At 49.1% G+C, this 23,596-nt stretch overlaps 1 protein-coding gene across 1 annotated transcript in view; it reads right to left on the bottom strand.

Moving 5' to 3' along the window:
* The window catches only part of RIOK1 (RIO kinase 1), a 207,602-nt gene that overhangs the window by 112,179 nt on the left and 71,827 nt on the right, over positions 1–23,596 (bottom strand). Inside the window, exons 7-8 of the mRNA XM_063923108.1 lie at positions 23,190–23,302; positions 21,612–21,692 (exon numbers count right to left, since the gene is read on the bottom strand). Coding sequence (XP_063779178.1) covers positions 21,612–21,692; positions 23,190–23,302 — 194 coding nt within the window. The remainder of the gene's footprint in view (positions 1–21,611; positions 21,693–23,189; positions 23,303–23,596) is intronic.

Raw genomic sequence — 23,596 nt, 5'->3', positions numbered from 1 at the left:
AAGTGGCATCGCTACGTAGCAAGGTCGGAGATTTGGAGGACAGGTCATTGCGTAACAACGTTAAAGTCCGTGGGATTCCCGAATCCATCTCCAACTCTGAGCTGGGTGATTATGTCACGGACATCTTTAAAAAGCTGCTTCCGCATATCCCTGTCAAAGACCTCCTCTTGGACCGTATACATCGCCTTCCTAAGGCAAGAGCGGAACCTTCTGATGCACCTAGAGACACCCTCATGCGATTCCATTACTACCACGTAAAGAGATGGTGATCCGAGCAACTAGGTCTTCAGATGCAGCCTCTCCCATTTTAGGACATCTTCAGATTTTCGGTGATTTATTGGCTGTTACACTAGTTCTACGCCGGACCTTTATACCGGTCACTCGGGCCCTCCAGAAGGCCGATATTCCATACAGATGGGGTTTCCAACCTAAGCTGCTCATTCGTCGAAATGGCACCACAACAGTTGTGAATACGCCTGATGACGGTACTCAACTTTTGGTCGCTTGGAAATTAGAAGACATATCCTCGAAGGCTCCCAAGAGCCCCAAGATTGCCACTGACTGGTCTACTATGAACTAATGCGCCGTTTATTGTGGTAGAGGTGTTTCCTTAAGGCATTTCTACTGCTTATTCATAACAAGGGTTCCTCTCTAGCCCAGATTTCAATAAGAATATTCAGAACTGCTGTACGATGTACAGGGTAACACACTTTGAGATTTACAATGTCCTTTATAGTGCGATGGGTGGTCAATATTCCTATTAACCACTCAGGATACCCTTAAGTTGGGACGTTAAATCTTAATTCATGTTCTCATAGTTACAAGTCATCATTAGGTGTGATTTCATGCATGTTATGCGTTGCTCACTTTTTTTGTTATTTCAGGTTCAGATCCTAAAAAGAGTGGTGGAGGGCAGTGGCGTGCGGTGAGGTCAGTGTCTGGTGAGGCACTGCAGCCATAATGTTCGCTGAGTCCTGCCGATGATGCAGAGCAGGGAGGGCAGGATGGGAGCAGTGGTGCGGAGCAGGAGGAAGCAGGATGGGAGCAGTGGTGCGAAGCAGGACGGGGTGGGACAGGGCAGTGGTGCGAAGCAGGAGGGCGCAGGAAGGGAGCAGTGGTGCGGGGCAGGTTGGTAGCAATGATGCGGTGGGGGGGGGGATGAGGTTGGGAGCAGTGGTGCGGAGCAGGAGGGGGCCGGATTGGAGCAGTGGTGTGGAGCGAGCAGGAGGGGGTAGGATGGGAGCAGTGGTCTGGAGCAGGAAGGGAGCAGTGATGCGGGGCAGGTTAGGAGCAATAGTGCGGATCACAGGGGGCAGGATGGGAGCAGCGGTGCGGATCACAGGGGACAGGATGGGAGCAGCGGTGCGGATCACAGGGGGCAGGATGGTAGCAGCAGTGCGGATCACAGGGGGCAGGATGGGAGCAGTAGTGCGGAGCATGGGAGCAGTGGTGCGGGGCAGGTTGGGAGCAATGATGCGGAGTGGGGGGGGTGAGGTTGGGAGCAGTGGTGCGGAGCAGGAGGGGGCCGGATGGGAGCAGTGGTGTGGAGCAGGAGGGGGTAGGATGGGAGCAGTGGTGCGGAGCAGGAAGGGAGCAGTGATGCGGGGCAGGTTAGGAGCAATGGTGCGGATCACAGGGGGCAGGATGGGAGCAGCGGTGCGGATCACAGGGGGCAGGATGGGAGCAGTAGTGCGGAGCATGGGAGCAGTGGTGCGGCGCATGGGGGGCAGATGGGAGCAGTCGTGCGGAGCAGTGGGGGCACGTTGGTAATGAAAGGTACTCGCTCGCTAAGTTAAACAACAATCTCACCTGCTCCCTGTAGCTCCCGGGTCCCGGCTGCTGTCGTTCCCTCCATGGACACTGCTCCCAGGGCCGGATTATAGGAAGGGCGACAGGGGCCCCCACACATTAAGGGCCCCCACACTCTGCTATTTAAACTGGAGTACTCCACAGCTGCATAGAGGGGAGTGGTGCTCTGCGCTACCCTACACATGGAGGGCGGGACTCCTGCTCCTGGCGCTGAGCGCAGCTAAACAGCCTTACAGTCACAATGGGGGAGTGACCGTCACTAGTAGAGTGGCATATCATCGCGGACACACTACTCCCGCCGCCATCGTGACTCACCTCTGAAGACGTGACTCCCTCCCTCCAGGAGGATGTGCCCCGCTGCCCGCGGATTATCACTGTCTGTCCACATGCTGGAAGCACCTGGCTGATCCAACCCTCTATGCTCTTGCCCATTGATGTAAGTGAGTCACCGCTCCCCTCTCAATCCGCAGTGGCCGCCCTGTCTCCCTTCTCACTGTGAGGTGACGGACCCCATGCTGGCAGTGTTGGAGCTGTGTGCCCCTGCTGTGCGTATGTGCACAGGTGAGTTTGGGGGGGGGGGGGGGGGAGTGCTGTGTCTCTGTTGTACAGTATGTGCACAGGAGCTCCTGCTGTGTGTGTGTGTGTGTGGGGGGGGGGGGGGGGTGATGTGTGCCCCAGCTGTGGGTGTGGATGGGGGTGATGTGTGTCCCTGCTGTGGGTGTGGATGGGGGGGCTGTGTGCCCCTGCTGTGGGTGTGGATGGGGGTGATGTGTGTCCCTGCTGTGGGTGTGGATGGGGGGGCTGTGTGCCCCTGCTGTAGGTGTGGATGGGGGTGATGTGTGTCCCTGCTGTGGGTGTGGATGGGGGTGATGTGTGTCCCTGCTGTGGGTGTGGATGGGGGTGATGTGTGTCCCTGCTGTGGGTGTGGATGGGGGTGATGTGTGTCCCTGCTGTGGGTGTGGATGGGGGTGATGTGTGTCCCTGCTGTGGGTGTGGATGGGGGGGCTGTGTGCCCCTGCTGTGGGTGTGGACGAGAGGGGGGGGGGGGGGGGGTGCCCCTGCAGTGGGTGTGGATGTATGTGTGTGGGTGTGTGTATGGTGGGTAGGCTGTGTGCCCCTGCAGTGGGTGTGGATGCATGTGTGTGGCAGTGGCGTGCGGTGAGGTCAGTGTCTGGTGAAGCACTGCAGCCATAATGTTCGCTGAGTCCTGCCGATGATGCAGAGCAGGGAGGGCAGGATGGGAGCAGTGGTGCGGAGCAGGAGGGGGCAGGATGGGAGCAGTGGTGCAGAGCAGGAGGGGGCAGGATGGGAGCAGTGGTGTGAAGCAGGAGGGCGCAGGAAGGGAGCAGTGGTGCGGGGCAGGTTGGTAGCAATGATGCGGAGTGGGGGGGGTGAGGTAGGGAGCAGTGGTGCAGAGCAGGAGGGGGCCGGATGGGAGCAGTGGTGTGGAGCAGGAGGGGGTAGGATGGGAGCAGTGGTGCGGAGCAGGAAGGGAGCAGTGATGCGGGGCAGGTTAGGAGCAATGGTGCGGATCACAGGGGGCAGGATGGGAGCAGCGGTGCGGATCACAGGGGGCAGGATGGTAGCAGCAGTGCGGATCACAGGGGGCAGGATGGGAGCAGTAGTGCGGAGCATGGGAGCAGTGGTGCGGGGCAGGTTGGGAGCAATGATGCGGAGTGGGGGGGGTGAGGTTGGGAGCAGTGGTGCGGAGCAGGAGGGGGCCGGATGGGAGCAGTGGTGTGGAGCAGGAGGGGGTAGGATGGGAGCAGTGGTGCGGAGCAGGAAGGGAGCAGTGATGCGGGGCAGGTTAGGAGCAATGGTGTGGATCACAGGGGGCAGGATGGGAGCAGCGGTGCGGATCACAGGGGGCAGGATGGGAGCAGTAGTGCGGAGCATGGGAGCAGTGGTGCGGCGCATGGGGGGCAGATGGGAGCAGTCGTGCGGAGCAGTGGGGGCACGTTGGTAATGAAAGGTACTCGCTCGCTAAGTTAAACAACAATCTCACCTGCTCCCTGTAGCTCCCGGGTCCCGGCTGCTGTTGTTCCCTCCATGGACACTGCTCCCAGGGCCGGATTATAGGAAGGGTGACAGGGGCCCCCACACATTAAGGGCCCCCACACTCTGCTATTTAAACTGGAGTACTCCACAGCTGCATAGAGGGGAGTGGTGCTCTGCGCTACCCTACACATGGAGGGCGGGACTCCTGCTCCTGGCGCTGAGCGCAGCTAAACAGCTTTACAGTCAAAATGGGGGAGTGACCGTCACAAGAAGAGTGGCATATCATCGCGGACACACTACTCCCGCCGCCATCGTGACTCACCTCTGAAGACGTGACTCCCTCCCTCCAGGAGGATGTGCCCCGCTGCCCGCGAATTATCACTGTCTGTCCACATGCTGGAAGCACCTGGCTGATCCAACCCTCTATGCTCTTGCCCATTGATGTAAGTGAGTCACCGCTCCCCTCTCAATCCGCAGTGGCCGCCCTGTCTCCCTTCTTACTGTGAGGTGACGGACCCCATGCTGGCAGTGTTGGAGCTGTGTGCCCCTGCTGTGCGTATGTGCACAGGTGAGTTTGGGGGGGGGGGGGGGAGTGCTGTGTCTCTATTGTACAGTATGTGCACAGGAGCTCCTGCTGTGTGTGTGTGTGTGGGGGGGGGGGGGGGGGGGGGGTGATGTGTGCCCCAGCTGTGGGTGTGGATGGGGGTGATGTGTGTCCCTGCTGTGGGTGTGGATGGGGGGGCTGTGTGCCCCTGCTGTGGGTGTGGATGGGGGTGATGTGTGTCCCTGGTGTGGATGGGGGGGCTGTGTGCCCCTGCTGTGGATGGGGGTGATGTGTGTCCCTGCTGTGGGTGTGGATGGGGGTGATGTGTGTCCCTGCTGTGGGTGTGGATGGGGGGGCTGTGTGCCCCTGCTGTGGATGGGGGTTATGTGTGTCCCTGCTGTGGGTGTGGATGGGGGTGATGTGTGTCCCTGCTGTGGGTGTGGATGGGGGTGATGTGTGTCCCTGCTGTGGGTGTGGATGGGGGTGATGTGTGTCCCTGCTGTGGGTGTGGATGGGGGTGATGTGTGTCCCTGCTGTGGGTGTGGATGGGGGGGGCTGTGTGCCCCTGCTGTGGGTGTGGACGGGGGGGGCTGTGTGCCCCTGCAGTGGGTGTGGATGTATGTGTGTGGGTGTGTGTATGGTGGGTAGGCTGTGTGCCCCTGCAGTGGGTGTGGATGCATGTGTGTGGCAGTGGCGTGCGGTGAGGTCAGTGTCTGGTGAAGCACTGCAGCCATAATGTTCGCTGAGTCCTGCCGATGATGCAGAGCAGGGAGGGCAGGATGGGAGCAGTGGTGCGGAGCAGGAGGGGAGCAGTGGTGCAGAGCAGGAGGGGGCAGGATGGGAGCAGTGGTGTGAAGCAGGAGGGCGCAGGAAGGGGCAGGTTGGTAGCAATGATGCGGAGTGGGGGGGGTGAGGTTGGGAGCAGTGGTGCGGAGCAGGAGGGGGCCGGATGAGAGCAGTGGTGTGGAGCAGGAGGGGGTAGGATGGGAGCAGTGGTGCGGAGCAGGAAGGGAGCAGGGATGCGGGGCAGGTTAGGAGCAATGGTGCGGATCACAGGGGGCAGGATAGGAGCAGCGGTGCGGATCACAGGGGGCAGGATGGTAGCAGCAGTGCGGATCACAGGGGGCAGGATGGGAGCAGTAGTGCGGAGCATGGGAGCAGTGGTGCGGGGCAGGTTGGGAGCAATGATGCGGAGTGGGGGGGGTGAGGTTGGGAGCAGTGGTGCGGAGCAGGAGGGGGGGGGGGGGAGTGCTGTGTCTCTGTTGTACAGTATGTGCACAGGAGCTCCTGCTGTGTGTGTGTGTGGGGGGTGATGTGTGCCCCAGCTGTGGGTGTGGATGGGGGTGATGTGTGTCCCTGCTGTGGGTGTGGATGGGGGGGCTGTGTGCCCCTGCTGTGGGTGTGGATGGGGGTGATGTGTGTCCCTGCTGTGGGTGTGGATGGGGGTGATGTGTGTCCCTGCTGTGGGTGTGGATGGGGGTGATGTGTGTCCCTGCTGTGGGTGTGGATGGGGGTGATGTGTGTCCCTGCTGTGGGTGTGGATGGGGGGGGGCTGTGTGCCCCTGCTGTGGGTGTGGACGGGGGGGGGGGGGCTGTGTGCCCCTGCAGTGGGTGTGGATGCATGTGTGTGGATGTGTGTATGGTGGGTGGACTGTGTGCTCTTGCTGTGTGAGTGATTTGTGATGGCCTCCACATGCCCCTGGGCCCCCACATACCCGACTGCTGTCCATAGCGCCCAGCCACCGCCGCCGATCTGTGTGTCCCCCCCCCCTCCCGCAGGCACCAGGTCGGAATGAGGATCACAGCCTCACACAGGAGCCGTAGCGCTAAGACAGATAGCCGGAGCAAGTGTGAGCAGAGCTCCCGCCGTGTCCCGCTCCTCAGTCCCATCAACGCAGCAGCTGTCATCCTCATTCCGACCTGGTGCCTGCGGGGGGACGACGACACTGATCGGCGGCAAACGTGAGTGGGGGGGGGGGATGCAGTGACCTGATCCCACTGGCTGCAGGATCAGTAGGAGACACACGGGGGAAGGGGGGAAGGAAACTAGACGCTACCGACACAGATTCTGGAGTCACTGTCGGAGACCGTTTCCGAAGCCCTGCCCACTGCCCAATCACATTGACAGGGGTGTGCTTTCATATGAGCTGAAAGCACACCCCTGTCAAAGCGGCACTGCTATTAGGTGCCGCTTCAGCTGCTTTTCTGAATGGGCTTTCACTGCCCAATGCTTGGCCTTGCCCCCCTCTTCCGGTCCTTTCACATAGACTGCGGGAGGCACCTACAGCGGTGCCTCCAAAGCACATTTAATACTGTTTCATAGATGGTAACAATAATTACAATAATATAAAGAGTAAACCAGATACTTATGACACAGAACAAGTGTCATAAGTATCTTCTTTGTATTATTTTACACATTACTGACAGGGGAGGCACTGCCTCCCCTACCTCCCCTGACTGCACGTCCCTGGTGGAGGGTAATGCCTCTCACACGCTCCCACATGTGCCGCCGCAGTTGGCGGTCGCTTGAGGTAGTACCTCTCAGGTACTACTTCTTCCTTTTTTGTTTTATCATTCCTATTACCTTTTTTCAAAATTAATTTGATGTTTTACTCCTGGGTACACTTTCTCAATATTCCCCTTATTCAACCGATTATTCTATTTCAACCTTGGTACACTTATATTTACAGAAATCTTCGAATGATGTACAGTTATTTTAAGAGCCCATATTTTTTTCTTGCCTCATGGTTAATGTCGTATCTTTAAATGAAAAAGGTCTGAATTCGCCCAATAAACGGAAACTTGCTTTGTGCCACTTTGCCAAACTTAAGGCCCATATCGTAGCACTCCAGGAGACTCACTTCATATCCTCTTCACCTCCACAGTTTTCAAACCATAAATTCCCTCATTGTTATATGTCTAATGGACCTAAGAAAAAGGCGGGAGTAGCCCTTCTCCTTTCTCAATCCTGCAACTTCGTATTGGAGAAACAGATAATGGACTCTGAGGGCCGATACTTAATACTCATAGGTAAATTGGAAGACAAACAGGTTACATTAGCAGTACTATACGCCCCTAATACGAAACAGATTCAGTTTATCAGAAAATTTTGTATTGTCCTTCAAGCTAACTGCTCTGGGGCAGTGTTAATATTAGGGGATTTCAATTTAGTCATGGACTCTCATTTAGATAAGTCGGCGCCCTGCAGTCATCTTAGGTTACCCACAGCCAGAGATCGATCCAAGACATTCAGACGAATCCTGGCCGAATTTGATCTGTATGATGTATGGCAAGCTAGGAACCCTAATTGTAGAGATTATACATTTTATTCCCCGGTACATAAGTCCTTTTCCCAAATTGATTTAGCTATCTCCGATAAATGGACTCTCCAGCAGGTAAGGAGGGCCTCTATTTTGCCAGTCTCATGGTCCCATCATTCGGCATTCAGTCTTCGCTGGAACTTAAATTATGTGAAACCCTCTCCCAGATATTGGCACCTTGGCGAGTACCTTTTAACTAATTTGGAGTCCAAAAATAGTATTTCTCAATCTCTTTCTCTATACTTAGCTACCAATGACCCAATTGATACATCAATATTTAATCATTGGTGCGCTATGAAAGCGGTGGTACGGGGCTCTATAATTCAAGCAGCTGCGCGTCTCTGCAGGACACTAAGAAAACTACAAACAGATATCAAAACCCGTTTAGGTGTCCTAGAAACTGAACTTAAGTCTTCCCCTTCTAATAAGTCAATTTATAGAGAACTTCTTAAAACTAGAGAAGAATGGAACATTTTAACTCTAAAGGAGGTCCACAAAAACCTTTTTAAACTTAAACAGAAATTTTATGTTCAAGGCGACAGAGCGGGTAGAATGCTAGCCAGGAAGTTGAGGGGTAAAAATAGGATTTTGGTACTTACCAGATAAATCTTTTTCTTTGAATCCACAGGGGGCACTGGAGTACTCTTGGGATATGGATGGGGAGTTAGCATGATAGGCACATTTAAATATTTAAATTAGTAACTCTCCACCCCCTCCATACTCCCAAAGGTACCTCAGTGTTTTTACTGAGCTGAACAGGAGCGACAGAGAGGTTGAACAATGGAGAATTACCTAAAACATTATAACATAATGGACAACTATAAAGTCATATATACAGAGACGCCTTGATGCGGGTTTGGGGCTTATTCACACATTTGCGCAAATATGTGTAACGAAGATCTCTGAATTCTATTATTATGTGGAATTTATATCTGGTTACGGTTATCATTCAGGGTGCTGGGGGAAACCAATGCCTTTTTTTCTTGCTTAGAAATACCCCTCCCTTTCGAGCACCTGAATGATATCACTAAGCTAATTGAGCATCTACCAATATATATGTTTGTTGTGAGAGGCAGAGAGGTTCCTGCATTAGGAGGAGGTGCAGGCCCTGACATGCCACATGGAGCATTATGGGGTTGCTCCAAGGTAGGTAGCTCTTAGCTTAGACATATTGAATGTAAGCTCTCACGAGTAGGGCCCTCTTCCCTCATGTGCTTATACTTTTCTTACTTTAATAATCCTCAACTGCCCAGATCCCGCAGTTTTTGGCCACCTGGAACTTATCTCTATGTTTACTGGTGTAGTTATGCTTAGTTGCCCTGTACTTGTCCTATATTGTCTTCAACTGTAAGTCACTGTTTTCCTGTTTTGATTATGTGCATATGTACTCTGTAATTGGGCGCTGCGGAACCCTTGTGGCGCCATATAAATAAAGGATAATAATAATAATAATATTGTAGTAAGGAGCCATTATCATGTGGCTCCTTGCTGGTTAATCTTAGACCCAGATTGGGGTAATGGAGGTGTGAGGTGTGGTGCCTCTGGACTGGCTGAGCTGGATGGCCTTAGTGTGGCATACCTTTACATTCTACTAACACTTTTCGCTTATTAATTCTTTAACACTATCTCTCTATTTTAATTGCATTTCATTTTTGTATCACTTTCTCTATAGCTTTGGCTTCCTAAATACTAATTTATTAACACTATAGTTTTTTCACTGGTATGCTACGCTGGGCTTTCTGGCTTATGCTGGTGTTTTGGGGTGCCACACCCTGCACCTAGATATAGCGCTAGGGACCCCAAATATACAGAGATGCCTTGATGCGGCTTTGGGGCTTATTCACACATTTGCGCAAATATGTGTAACGAAGATCTCTGAATTCTATTATTATGTGGAATTTATATCTGGTTACGGTTATCATTCAGGGTACTGGGGGAAACAAATGCCTTTTTTACAACTATAAAGTCGACACATAACAATGGACAACTAGAAAGTTGACACGACAATAGATAACAAGCACCTTAACATTTGAACCAGTTGGTGAGAATGTGTTACCATAAGATTTACTGAACTTACCACAAGCCAGGTGAAACTGCTCTGGGTGGGCGTCCAGTGCCCCCTGTGGATTCAAAGAAAAGGATTTATCTGGTAAGTACCAAAACCCTATTTTCTTTTTCATCCACTAGGGGTCACTGGAGTACTCTTGGGACTTACCAAAGTTTCCCCCTTGGGCGGGAGAGCTGTTTGGCACCTGTAACACTAGACGGCCAAAGCTAGATGCTGATGTCACAAACGTAACATTTTAAATACTAGGGATCGCTTTACTTTGTTATTAATGACCCGGACATTCCACGCCAAGATATTTAAGGGAGACATGTCGGCCAATGTACCAACTGGGACACATCACTCCTAGATACCAGAAGGCTAAGAGGAAATACCATTATCAATGCTATCCGGGCGTCTATCCGCCCGTACGATGTTCCACTCTTATATCCATATCGTCCGCAGGCCCCGGTTCCCAAGCCAAACCCCATGAAATAGCACAACATCACCTCACTGTTTGATAGACAAATATACAGAAACCAAAAAACTAAAAAAAGGAACAAAAAAACTGCTGAGAAACCAACAGCAGCCCCATAACAACCCCCCACCCCGTATACCTCCCCGAACTGTGGCATACACATATCCCTAACAAAACTCTACCCCTGGAGATCCGAAAGCCTACGGCAACGCTATACTAGGCGTACAGATCCAAAACAGCCCCAACACAAAAACCCTTATACGTATATAACTCTTCTCAGCAAAGTCCAGAACCACTAAACAAGAGGAAGCTCCCCGGACTTATACGTGCAGATTGTAGGCCCATGTAGGAGGAAGACCTGGTGTCAGTCTGGAGCCAGTTGGCGGACACCAGGAGCATATCTGTCCAACCAGGCAGCCGCCTCCCTCGGAGAGCTGAAGAACTTGGTTTCCCCATCCGCCACCACACGCAACCTGGAGGGGAACAGCATCGAGTAGGGAAGATTCAGGTCACGAAGACGTCGCTTAATGGGAAGAAACTGGGCCTGGTCTTTTGAACGTCCGCTGCAAAGTCCGGAAATGCCGACACCCCAAGCGCAAGACAGAGTCCCGGTCTTTATAGTGCAAGAATTTTGCAATAAATGTTCGTGGCGGGGCGCCTGGGGGCAAAGGCCGGAAAGGTACTTGGTGAGCCCGCTACACTGCAAACTGGGAGGTAAAGGATTCAGCGCCATATGTTTCTTTCAGCCAGGACTTCAGGAAATCTTCGGGATGTGCCCCCTCCTCCTTTTCAGGTAGGCCCACGAACCTCACATTGTTTCTGCGAAGTCGGCCCTCCATTTCCAGGAGTTTAGTTTGCAGTGTCGAGACTTGTTGTGTAACTGCAGACACAGAACGTTGCAGAGGGCCGCTGAGGTCCTCCAGATTAGAGACCCGCGTCTCGGTTTCGCCCACCCTCTCCCGGACCCGCTGGACGTCCTGGCGCAGCAATGATAAATCGCACTGCACCTTCTCCATTTTGTCCGACAGGCGTTGTTCGCTGGCCGCTATGGCCTCCAGGACCTGTTGAATGGAAGGAGCAGATGGCTGTACGTTCGCTCCTGAGTCGGCACCGGCCGGGGGATCCATTCTGGTAGAAGGGGAGGGCTTAGGAGGTGACTGCGTCGGCTGGATAGCAGGCTGTCGAGCAAACTTCTCCAATTTAGCAGCGGCCGCACTGTGGCCGCCCCTCACCATCGTATCAAGGCCCAGCAGTGCTCAAAGTCCTAATATTCAGTGTCACGGAGTATAGCAGTGTCCAGGACATCCAGCAATAATACTGAAGAGGGAAGGGGGGACCAGAGGGATCCAGTGGTGTATATATATATATATATATATATATATATATATATATATATATATATATATATATATATATATATAGTGTAGGATAGTCCAGCAGCAAAAAGCAGGGCAGCGGGGACCAGCTCAATTCATCCAGCCCAACATTATCTTCATATACACAGCTCCATGCAGTGAGGAGGGACACAGGAAGCTGCAGTCAAAATGGCCGCCAAGCACACAGACTCTCCCTTCTTCTATCCAGCACTCTCAATATCTGGCACCAGGGGAGCAGGATTGGGCCAGTATGGTACCCTGGGGGTGCAGGAGTGGGGTGCCGCTCACCTCAGATGTCACAGGAAGCCGTGACCGCGGGTGCGCGTGCGCCCGGCGGAGCTCCGGAAATTGAGGCCGGGGACTTGCTGGCGGCCTAGGCCCGAGATCCGGGCGGCCGCTGGCGCGAGCCGGGAGCACTCGTCAGGGTCCTTCAGCGATGCCCGCCGCCTCCCCAGTGCCGCTAGACGGGAGAGGAGCCGAGGGGAAGCCACAGAAAGAGCCCCAGGATATATTCAGGATTAATATCCAGGGAGCTCCTCGATCCTGCTGCCTAAGTCTCTTGCCGCCGTGGCCATGCCCCCCCCCCCTTGGCTTTTTACCTATTTTGTTACATTACAACCTGTAATTTTATTTTTATTTTTTTTCATCTGAATTTTATGTGATGGAAATGCACAAAATAGTCTAAGTTGGTGAAGTGAAATGAGAAAAATGTATATAAAAAAATAATTTTTATAAATAAAAATATGAAAATTGGCATGTGCATATGTATTCACCCCCTTTACTATGAAGCCCCTCAAAAGTTCTGATGCAACCAATTACCTTCAGAGGTCATGTAATTAGTGAAATGAAGTCCACCTGTGTGCAATCTAAGTGTCACATGATCTGTCAGTATAAACGCACCTTTTCTGAAAGGCCCCAGAGGCTGCAACACCACTAAGCAAGAGGCACCACACCCTGAAGACCAAGGAGCTCTCCAAACAAGTCAGGGACAAAGTTGTTGAGAAGTACAAATCAGGGTTGGGTTATAAAAAAAATATCCAAATCTTTGATGATCCGCTGGAGCACCATCAAATCCATCATCTTCAAATGGAAAGAACATGGTACCACAACAAACCTGCCAAGAGAGGGCCAGCCACCAAAACTCACAGACCGGGCAAGGAGGGCATTAATCAGAGAGGCAGCACAGAGACCAACGGTAATCCTGAAGGAGCTGCAGAGTTCCACAGCTGAGACTGGTGTATCTGCGCATGTGACCATAATAAGCCGTACACTCCATAGAGCTGGACTTTATGGAAGAGAGGCCAGAAAAAAAACATTATTTAATGTTAAAAATAAGAAGGCACGTTTTGAGTTTGCCAAAAGGCACGTGGACGACTCCCCAAATGTATGGAGGAAGGTGCTCTGGCCAGATGAGACTAAAATTGAACTTTTTGGCCACCAAGGAAAACGCTATGTCTGGTGCAAACCCAACACATCCCATCACCCCAAGAACACCATCCCCACAGTGAAAAATGGTGGTGGCAGCATCATGCTGTGGGGATGTTTTTCAGCAGCAGGGATTGGGAAACTGTTTTGAGTCAAGGGAAAGATGGATGGTGCTAAATACAGGGATATTCTTGAGCAAAACCTGTTTCAGTCTGCCTGTGATTGGAGACTGGGACGAAGGTTCAACTTCAAGCAAGACAATGACCCGAAGCATACTGCTAAAGCAACACTCAAGTGGTTTAAGGGGAAACATTTAAATGTGTTGGAATGGCCTAGTCAAAGCCCAGATCTCAATCAAATTGAGAAAATATTTTTTTAATTTTAAATTTTATTAAGTAATAAAAGGAAAAAAAATTCTGAGAGGTTTTGTGGGGGGGGGGGGGGAATTGTCAGTTATGTGGTCAGCCAGTCATTGGAGACTTTGCCATGACATCACTATGGGAGAAGAAGAGAAGATTTTAAAGTTATGTCAGACTAGGGGGATCGATTCTAAGTTAAAGCCTGGACCTGCATTTGCTGCTGCCCCCCCCCCCCCCCCCCCCGACCCTGAATAAGCAGAATGCAATGGTGTAATTATTCAATTTTTATTTTGAAATTGCAACACGTTTGTTTATGTAACCTGTAACCTTTTATACTTAAATAATTTCTGTAACTAAGAATTGTACTCTCTTTTGTAAATAGCTTTCCTTTATCAGTCTTTTGTCACATATGCCCCAAAACGGGTGGTCTTCAGTATGCCGGCGGTCGGGCTCCCGGCGACCAGCATACTGGCGCCGGGAGCCCGACAGCCGTTATACCGACACTTATTCTCCCTCATGGGGGTCCACGACCCCCCTGGAGAGAGAATAAAATTGCGCCACCGTGCCCGTAGCGTGGCGAACACAGCGAGCCCGCAAGGGGCTCATTTGCGCTCGCCACACTGTCGGTAAGCCGGCGGACGGGCTCCCAGCGCCGGTATGCTGGTCGCCGGGAGCCCGACCGCCGGCATATCGTAGTGAACCCCCCCAAAACCCATTCTTTGCAGAAGCTATTAGATCGCTAAAGTTTTGCTGCAACTATTGTTTATTGCAAGAAGCAGGGGGAGACCAACTAACCAAGTGCTAATTTGTGTTACAGAGACTGCACAAATGTGATAGAGTGTTAGGGAACCTGTGGCCCCTTTGTATTCCAGGGGAATAATGTGATAGAATATTCACTGAATATTCATTATATTCGGCTCTGCCATCACTACATTATAACTTGGGGATCTGTGAGATCGCAGTCCTGATGCTAACTTAGTACCAGTCAGGGTTACACAATTATTGGCTTTGGCCATAGTTGGTGCCAAGCCTGACACATGGTCCTTTCATATGATTTGGAGAGTACTAACTTAACATTACACACTTAATCAGGTAAAGTACCAGCCTACAGACAGGGTATCAATTAAATAAATAGATAATTTGGCGGAGCCTGTGTCCTGACTGGGAAGACGTGTCCCTGGAGAGCTCCTGCTGTAACAAATTAATATAACCCCTTTCCACAGCCTTAAACCTACCTATCTCTCCCTAACAGTCTCCCACAGCAGCCCTTACTATTCTGTATATCTGGGGAGGGAGCTGCGGAGCCGGAGCACAGGCTTGTCCTGTGTTTGCAGGTTGCGGCCTTCCCCCAGTGGTGAAGCCGGGGCCTCAATTTTAAGCCACGCACATCCGAAATCGGACGAAAATTAGAAGCCGCACACAGCTGCACGGCCGGACCCGCGGCACACTCCTCACCTGCAGGGACCCAGACGGAGGGCAGAGAAACTTGCAGGCGCCCCTGGAGCTGCAGGGCCGAGCTGAGGAACGGAGTCCCGGTGGCGGCGGCCATATTGGTTGTGGCGTCCGGCGGTAAGCAGACGCTACACCGCTGTGAGGAGTCCACTGTCCACGGCAAAACGCTAAGGGGGGCTGGCGGAGGGCACTGAGGGGACAAGAAGACCTCTGGACCCTTGATTAAATAGTCGTGAGGGCCTGCAGAGGAATACCTGGAGCTTGGAGGACGGCGGCCATCTTGGAGGAGGCAGGACAGGCTCCTCTCCTCTGATCAGTGCTGCCCCTGCTGGACTGGTGGGGGAATGAACACCCCACACCAGCAGTGATTTAAACCAGAACAACTGTTATTAACTACTCATTATCTACACTCTACACCACACTTCATTTATTTACGGACCGGTGTGTTCTGCACCGCCCCTCCCTTACACTACTTCTCATATATTCACGGAAAGGTGTGTGGCAATTCAGGACGCTCTCCTGTGGACCCCTCTCACTGTTTTAACAGATAACTAGGGCCTCGGTCCTTTAAATGATGTAAAATCACAGATGCCTGACTTCCCCCTCACCCGGATCAACTGTTGAACACGTAACATCCTGGTGGATCATTCTTGTTACCACTCCTTAAACGGACGTTTTAATCTCATCAGATATTATGAGCAGAGCGAACACCAGAGCAAAAAAATCAGGAGCTTCACAAGACATTTCACACCACTTCTCACGCCGGGAAAAACCGATTGAAACTTCATCCCCATCCTCACCGATGTCCACCCCCATCATGGATCATACAGATGCACCCTCTACCAAGGCGGACATTAAATCCCTTCAGAATATGATATCAGATCTCAAGAGCTCCTTCACGACAGCTCTTCAGTCAGCGATCGGGGAATTAAAATCTGATATGGCGGCTCTGGACACCCGCACAACCGCGCTGGAATCACGAGAGGACCACCAACAAAATTTCCGCAAGCAAGTGGGCGAGGACATGAGCTACCTATCCAGCGAGTTGGAACTCCTCAAGGATAAGATTGAGGATGGCGAAAATCGCGAGAGACGGAATAACTTACGCATCCGCAATGTCCCTGAATCTGTCTCAGCCTCCGAATTGGAACCATACCTCCGACGCTTGTTTCTGCACTTGGTCCCGTCACTCTCGGACTCTACCATCGCGATAGAGAGAGCTCACCGCGCCCTGAGACCTAAACCGAAGGACTCGGATCCCCCCCGCGATGTCATTCTCCGGTTTATGTCATTCAAGATTAAAAATAGCATCACACTGGCGTGCAGAAATTCAACCTCAATTTTATTCGAAGACTCCCGGATTCAGATCTACCAAGACTTGTCACCGGTGACCATTGCTAAACGACGCGACCTACGGTCTGTTACCTCTACACTGCGCGACAATGGTTACAAATATCGTTGGGGTTTTCCTTTTCGCCTCATTGTGGAGATTGATGGCAAGGTTCACACCATTCGCTCGCCTGATGAAGGAGACAAGCTGCTCCGAAAGTTGCAGCTGTCCCCTGCTGTTACGTCATAGATATGAAGCTCCATACGTTTAAATTCTGTGTTTTTGTAGCGTTTAGTTTACTTGACTTTGCTCTCAATGTTGCTCAACTGCTATGTAATCCCTGTTATACATACCGTTTTATACACTAATGACCCATTAACTTGTTTCTCAAAATGTTCTTGTTGGCGGACCTTTATACCTTACGCATTGCTATGTTATTATATCGCTGTCCTGGTCGACGGCTCGGAGTCATGGCCCTATGGATGGAGTACTGGACTGATTCCTTTGCTGATGCAGTGGGGTCTGTTTCTGGCCGTCGACCTGTCCTGCGATTTTACTACTTTACTTTAGTGTTATTACTTTATTGATACTAGTTGTTATATGATCATTTTTTCTTTAGCGTTCAGTATCTAGGAATGTCCCACCCTTGTGATGGGTCTTAATTCGTTACACGAAGGTCCATCCTATTGGCTTATTATTGATCTCGGGTGAGGGGCGTCAGTGCCCTGTCTTGATACTTCCTCCCCCGAACATTAGGGATTAAAGTTAATTTCAAATTAGTGGGTCATTACCCTCCTTTGTTATATTGCATTTATATCCCGCCAGCGAGCTCTTTCTACTTTTTTTTTTTCTTTTTTTCAGAGCTCAATCTTGGCAGCCGAGTATCCTGCCTATTGGATACAACGTCTGCCTTTTTCTTTTTCTTTTTTGCCTCACTTTCTCTTACTCCCCTCCTCTCTTAGGCCCCTGTTACAATACAACTGCAAGTTGACATCTCTGTATTCACAGACAGATAGCTTCATTTATTTAATATTGTTTGTATTCAGTAATATACATATCTATTTTTCTCTTTTTATTCTTTCTTTTTGTTTCTCTTATCCATTCTAGCAGAGTCCGGGTCCCTAGAAATCTCCAGCGAACTACTCCCTCTTTCGCTTCAACCATGCCGTTAACATGCCTGTCCATTAATACCAAGGGGCTGAATACTCCCCAGAAGCGCTCTCATCTCCACAGATCTCTTAAAGCATTAAAAGGTGACGTGATTTTCTTACAGGAAACACACTTGAAATCGGACTCCCATCCCTCCCTGACATCTAAGCAATTTCCCATGGCCTGGTACTCTAATCATACAGCAAAAAAACATGGGGTGGCCATACTAGTAAGAGGGTCCGTCCCCTTCCAATTCTTAGACTGTAAACGCGACAATGAAGGTCGTTATATAATGGTGAGAGGAAAAATTGGACACGAGGAGGTTACCTTGGCTAACCTATATTCTCCAAACACTGCCCAATCCAAATTCTTCCGCAAATTTTTTCACGACCTCTACTCATATAGAAGAGGTAAGACGCTTGTCGGGGGTGACTTCAATATGGCTCTTACAGGCATGGACAGATCCGGCCCCTTGCGAAGTAGTCAAACCCTAAAATCCTCAGTATTACACAAGAGTATGGCCGAGGCCGGTTTGTTCGATGTATGGCGTTTTCTTAATCCAACCACCAGAGACTATACCTTTTATTCCACTCCGCACGACGTGTACTCTCGTATTGACATGTTCTTGAGTTGTGCACCTCTCTCCCGGACCGCTCGCTCTTCCTCAATAATTCCGCTTACATGGACTGACCACGCAGCATTAGCTGCGACATTTGACATTTTTGATAATCCTGACGGTAGACCGACATGGAGACTTAACGAGACGTTATTGAAGATCCCTAAGTTTCAGGACTTAATTAAATCAGAGCTTCGAGAATATTTTGAGGTTAATGTAGAAGGCGACTGCAGTATAGCCACTATATGGGAGGCCCACAAGGCGGTCATCAGAGGATCTATTATTCAATTTGCATCCCGCCGTAAGAGAAACCGAGAAACCCAAATTGCTCTGTTAACAGATAACATCGCAACATTGGATCAGGAACACAAACGCACACGCTCTAAAAAAACTCTAGCCGAACTTTCTAAGGCACGGGATGACCTACAATCTCTTTTGGCGGAGAATATCGAGCGCTCACTTCGATGGGCTAACCAATCGTTTTACGATAAAAGTAACAAAGCACACACTCTGTTGGCTAACCGCTTACGTGCCAAAAAAGCTAATCAATGCATCCAGAATATTAGACAACCCTCAGGTAACATCACTTACGACCCCAAAAAAATTAATAGTATCTTTTTTGACTATTATAAGACACTCTACAACCTTGATCCCCCGTCCGACCCCTCAGCACAAACCAAACAGACACAGCAATATCTAGATTCGTGTGCCCTCCCTCGTTTAGACGAGGAAACCAACTCTGCTCTCAATGCAGATATCTCTGCTGAGGAAATTGAAGCCGCACTAAAAACCCAGAAACCTTCTAAAGCACCTGGCCCAGATGGCTATCCGATGGTGTATTATAAAACCTTCGCCCCTCAACTCATTCCTCATATGGTCTCTTTGTTTAACAAGATATTACAGGGTACGCCTTTTCACACTGATTTCACAACGTCCCGCATTATAGTAATCCCGAAACCCGGAAAGGATCCCTCGCACTGCTCAAATTATAGACCCATATCTTTGATAAATACTGATCTCAAACTTTTTGCCAAAATATTGTCATCTCGCCTGAACGCTGTGTTGCCATCATTAATAGACCCAGACCAAGTGGGTTTTGTTCCGGGCCGTCAGGCCTCGGACAACACCAGACGTATTGTTAATTTGATTCATCAAATAAACTCGACGAAAACACCAGCGATTGCTTTGGCCTTAGACGCCGAAAGGGCATTTGATCGCATCTCTTGGCCCTTTTTGTTTTCCACCCTATCTGCATTTGGCTTCCACGGTCATTTCATCACCGCAATAGCGGCTCTCTATTCCGACCCCTCATCTACGGTCCTGACCAATGGATTGAGCTCACCTCGAATTAACCTGAAGAATGGTACTCGGCAGGGCTGCCCTCTCTCACCCCTACTTTTTGCTTTATGCATTGAACCTCTAGCGGCCCGAATCAGACTTAATACTGACATAGGAGGTGTTACAGTGGGAAAGAACTCGTACAAAATATCTTTGTTTGCGGATGACGTGTTCTTGACTCTTACTAACCCCCTGATTTCTCTCCCTAATCTACAGAAAGAATTACTCCTATATGGTTCCCTCTCTGGCTACAAAATAAACCACACCAAATCTGAGGCTCTTACATTTAATGTTACATCCCATACTCATTTGATTTTAACCTCCTCTTTCCCCTTTCTTTGGAGACCCTCAGCTATCAAATACCTCGGCATATTCATTACTAAATCCTACACCACCCTATACCAGGCTAATTATGTTCCTATGATTAAAACTATCACCCAAGACCTAGATAAATGGAACCGTTTATTCATTTCGTGGATTGGACGGATCAACGCCCTCAAAATGAATTTCCTCCCCCGTATTCTCTACCTATTTCAGACCATTCCAATAATGGTGCCCCGAGCGACTTTGGCTTCCCTGCGGTCGCTGTGCAACAAATTTATTTGGGCTCACCGTAAATCTCGATTAAGACGAACACTGTTGACTAAGAGTGCTACCTCAGGCGGTTTGGGTTACCCTGATCTTCAGGCATACTTTAACGCCTGTCACCTTAACCACATAGTGTCCTGGCACTCCCCCCAAGGAAACAGAAAATGGGTTGATATTGAGAATTCAATATATCAAGGTATCCCCCTTGACTCTCTTCTATGGCTCCCCGGGTCCTGCAGACCGGCCTCGGCCTATTCAGTCCCCACGATTAAATTCACCCTAGGATTGTGGGACAAACTTCGCGGCACCCACAATCTATCCTCATACCCCTCACCTCTAACACCTATTTGGGGTCACCCTGCCTTCCCCCCAGGCTGCGAACGAAGAATTGCGGCCCCATGGCAATCGCAGGGGGTCACAAGATTTATCCATGTTAAAGGCCACTCGGCACCAACCTCTTTTGGAGATTTTCAGGAGCGCTTGGGTATCCCATCCTCGTGTCATTACCATTATATCCAAATTCTTAGCTTTCTCAAATCTCAGCTCAAAACTACCCCTTTGAAATCACCCACCTCTTTTGAACATATGTGTTTACGTTCAATTGGCAAAAAGGGGAATATCTCAGCAATATACAACTCTATTTTGATTCCAGACCCCCCTGCCCGTGAATCCCACGAATTAGCTTGGGAATCAGATCTCTCCCATCCGTTGGAAGACGACCAATGGGAGGAAATTAGATCACGCATCGCTAAAGCTTCGATTAGTGTGGCACTTAGGGAAACATGTTATAAGATCTATACCAGATGGTATCTGGTCCCATCAAGACTTCATTCCATTTTCCCCACGACATCAAATCTGTGCTGGAGACTCTGTGGAGAGGAGGGCACCTTTTTTCACATATGGTGGACTTGCCCCTCAATTCGCCCCTTTTGGAACACGGTTGGAGCACTCATTGCTCAAACCTGTGGACATAACATAGATCTCTCCCCTGAAATTGCTTTGCTTCACGCCCCCATACCGTCATTACCCAAAGCCCAAGACAAGCTTACCATGCAACTTTGCATGGCGGCTAAATCTCTGATCGCTAAATCCTGGAAAGACCATAAACCACCCTCCAAGGCTTTACTGATGACCAAGATTAACTATATAGCCAGTATGGAATATATCACAAGCCTGAGGAATAACAACGCAGCCCAGTTCCATAACATCTGGTCTCCATGGTACCTCGCACGCTCTTTATTAATGCCCGGACTCTGCTAATACTGCTAATACCTCTAATTCCTTAGTTGTCTCCCCCTCTGTTATCAACACTGAGGTCTGTTCCCCAACCTCTTGCTTCCTTATAGATAACTCTTTTAACGTTCCCTCTCTATTAACATAAGTTTTCTTTTTTCTTGCTTCTTCTCCCCTTTCCTCCTCCTTGTCTTTCCTGCATCTACTCTTTATAAGATTATACTCTGTTTTGGTATAGATTCTATACAATAACTGAAAAATAAATTGAGAACGATCAAGTATACGTATGAAGGTACACAAGGAGCTTACTGCTAATATAAGTCAGCCTATATTAACATAGAATTGTCATTATTAGCCTGTTATGGTATGTAAAATTCTTGCCCTCGTGCTCAATACCCTAACCTGTACAACTTTGTTATTGTTACTGTTTTGATTACTGATCATGCTCAATAAAAACTCTAACTTTAAATAAATAGATAATTTACCAAAACAAGAAGTTTTCTTTTAATGGTCCATTAGGTAATATATAATCAAATAAAATGTTAAATTCACCTTATTAAATTTCTCATTTCCTTTTCTGCCCATGTTTTAACCATTTTTCGAGGGTTCCCTTTGCAATAGCCATGTCGAAACCTGAAGATCAAAAAGTAAGCATTGGAAAACTTATTTATAAAAATATAAAAACTAGAACATGCTCTTCTCAGCTCAAACCAACATCCTGAACATGATCTAAATTTTATAGGGAATGTATGAATGTCTGAGAATGTTTAAATACCTTCCTTAAGAATGTTGAAAGCTGACATTCAGCTAATATAAAAGTCACTGCTTGGTACAGACCAGTCAGTTTTTAGACATACAGGGCAATATGTAATAGCCTACGAGGTGCAGGCTGTTTGGGAATTTCTGCTAGTCTGCCCATATTTTTAAAACAGCAATAATTTACAAGGTAAAACCAGGTCAGTTTTGCCTTGTACATAATTGCTGCTTTAAAAATATGGGCAGAATCACAGAAATTCCCGAACAGCCTGCACCTCGTAGGCTATTACATATTGCAACAGTGTTTATTTCTGCAACTGTCTCTGCTGAAATAAACATCTCAAAGTCTAAGGAAATCTATTTTACCCTGAATGTTATATGAAAGCAATTTATGTAATACTGGTTACACATTTGGGATATGTAAGGAAATATGGGGCAGAATGCAATGAAGTCAGAGTTCGGCGACCGTGAGAACGCTGGCCGAACTCTGACTTTTTTTAAAGGGGCAATTAAGTACAAGGCGTGGTTTAGCCTTGTACTTGATTGTCCCTTTCAAAAACAGTCCATGTTCGTCCGGCATCCCGCACAGCAGCAGAATTCGGACTTCATTACATCATGGCCATAGTCAGTCACCTTCATCCTAAAGGGGGAAAATTTCCTAAATTCTTATTATTTATACAAAATGGGCAACAACAAATACAAGAGTCTATCCTGCCGAACATAACCTGCTCTCAGAGTGTATCAGCATATATAGGTTGCCCCTCTGTCTGATATACAATGGCCACAAAAAGCACTTGAAAGCCACTACCCTAACATTTGGTTACTATTCATGTCATTAAACAAAATCCAAGTGGGACAGCACAGATAGTGTAATGGTTAGCATTGCTGCCTCACAGCACTGAGGTCATGAGTTCAATTCCCACCACGGCCCTGACTGTGGAGTTTGTATATTCTCCCAATGCTTGTGTGGGTTTCGTCCGGCCACTCCGGTTTCCTCCCACACTCTAGAAATATACTGGTAGGTTAACTGGCTCCAAACAAACATTTACCCAAGTGTGAATGTGTGTGTGGTTGTGCTTGTGCATGCAGTAGGAAATATGGATTGTAAACTCCACTGGGGAAGGCACTGATGTGAATGGCCAAATATTCTCTGCAAAGCGCTGCAGAATTTGTGCGCGATATAAATAACTGGCAATAAATAAATAAATAATAAGTATGGACATTATGGGAGAAAAATGACAAGTGTACATTATTGATTATCGCAATATTATATGAGTAACTTGGTTAAAGTGTGATAATATTTGGTAACACAACTCATTTATTTGGGATTGTAACCATTCTATGCTTCTGGAATGGATTGTAAAATTCTCTCACCTGAATTCCCCACTCACGTATTTATCACGATCTTTAAACATCAAGATTGATGTTTTGAAAATTTTTATTGCTCGGCTCTCTCCATCTGAAGTGCTAGCATGGTAAACATTCGCCTATAAAAAAAAAAGCCACTAGGTTTATGAAATTGTGGACCAAATTAAGCAATATGCATGTCTGAATGAGTTACTGATAATAAGATTTTACTTACCGATAAATCTATTTCTCGTAGTCCGTAGTGGATGCTGGGACTCCGTAAGGACCATGGGGAATAGCGGCTCCGCAGGAGACAGGGCACAAGAATAAAAGCTTTAGGATCAGGTGGTGTGCACTGGCTCCTCCCCCTATGACCCTCCTCCAAGCCTCAGTTAGGATACTGTGCCCGGACGAGCGTACATAACAAGGAAGGA

The sequence above is a fragment of the Pseudophryne corroboree genome, chromosome 5, assembly GCF_028390025.1.
Source record: "Pseudophryne corroboree isolate aPseCor3 chromosome 5, aPseCor3.hap2, whole genome shotgun sequence".
NCBI lineage: Eukaryota > Metazoa > Chordata > Amphibia > Anura > Myobatrachidae > Pseudophryne > Pseudophryne corroboree.
The sequence above is the reverse complement of the archived record's forward strand: the minus strand, read 5'-3'. Positions and strand labels throughout refer to the sequence as shown.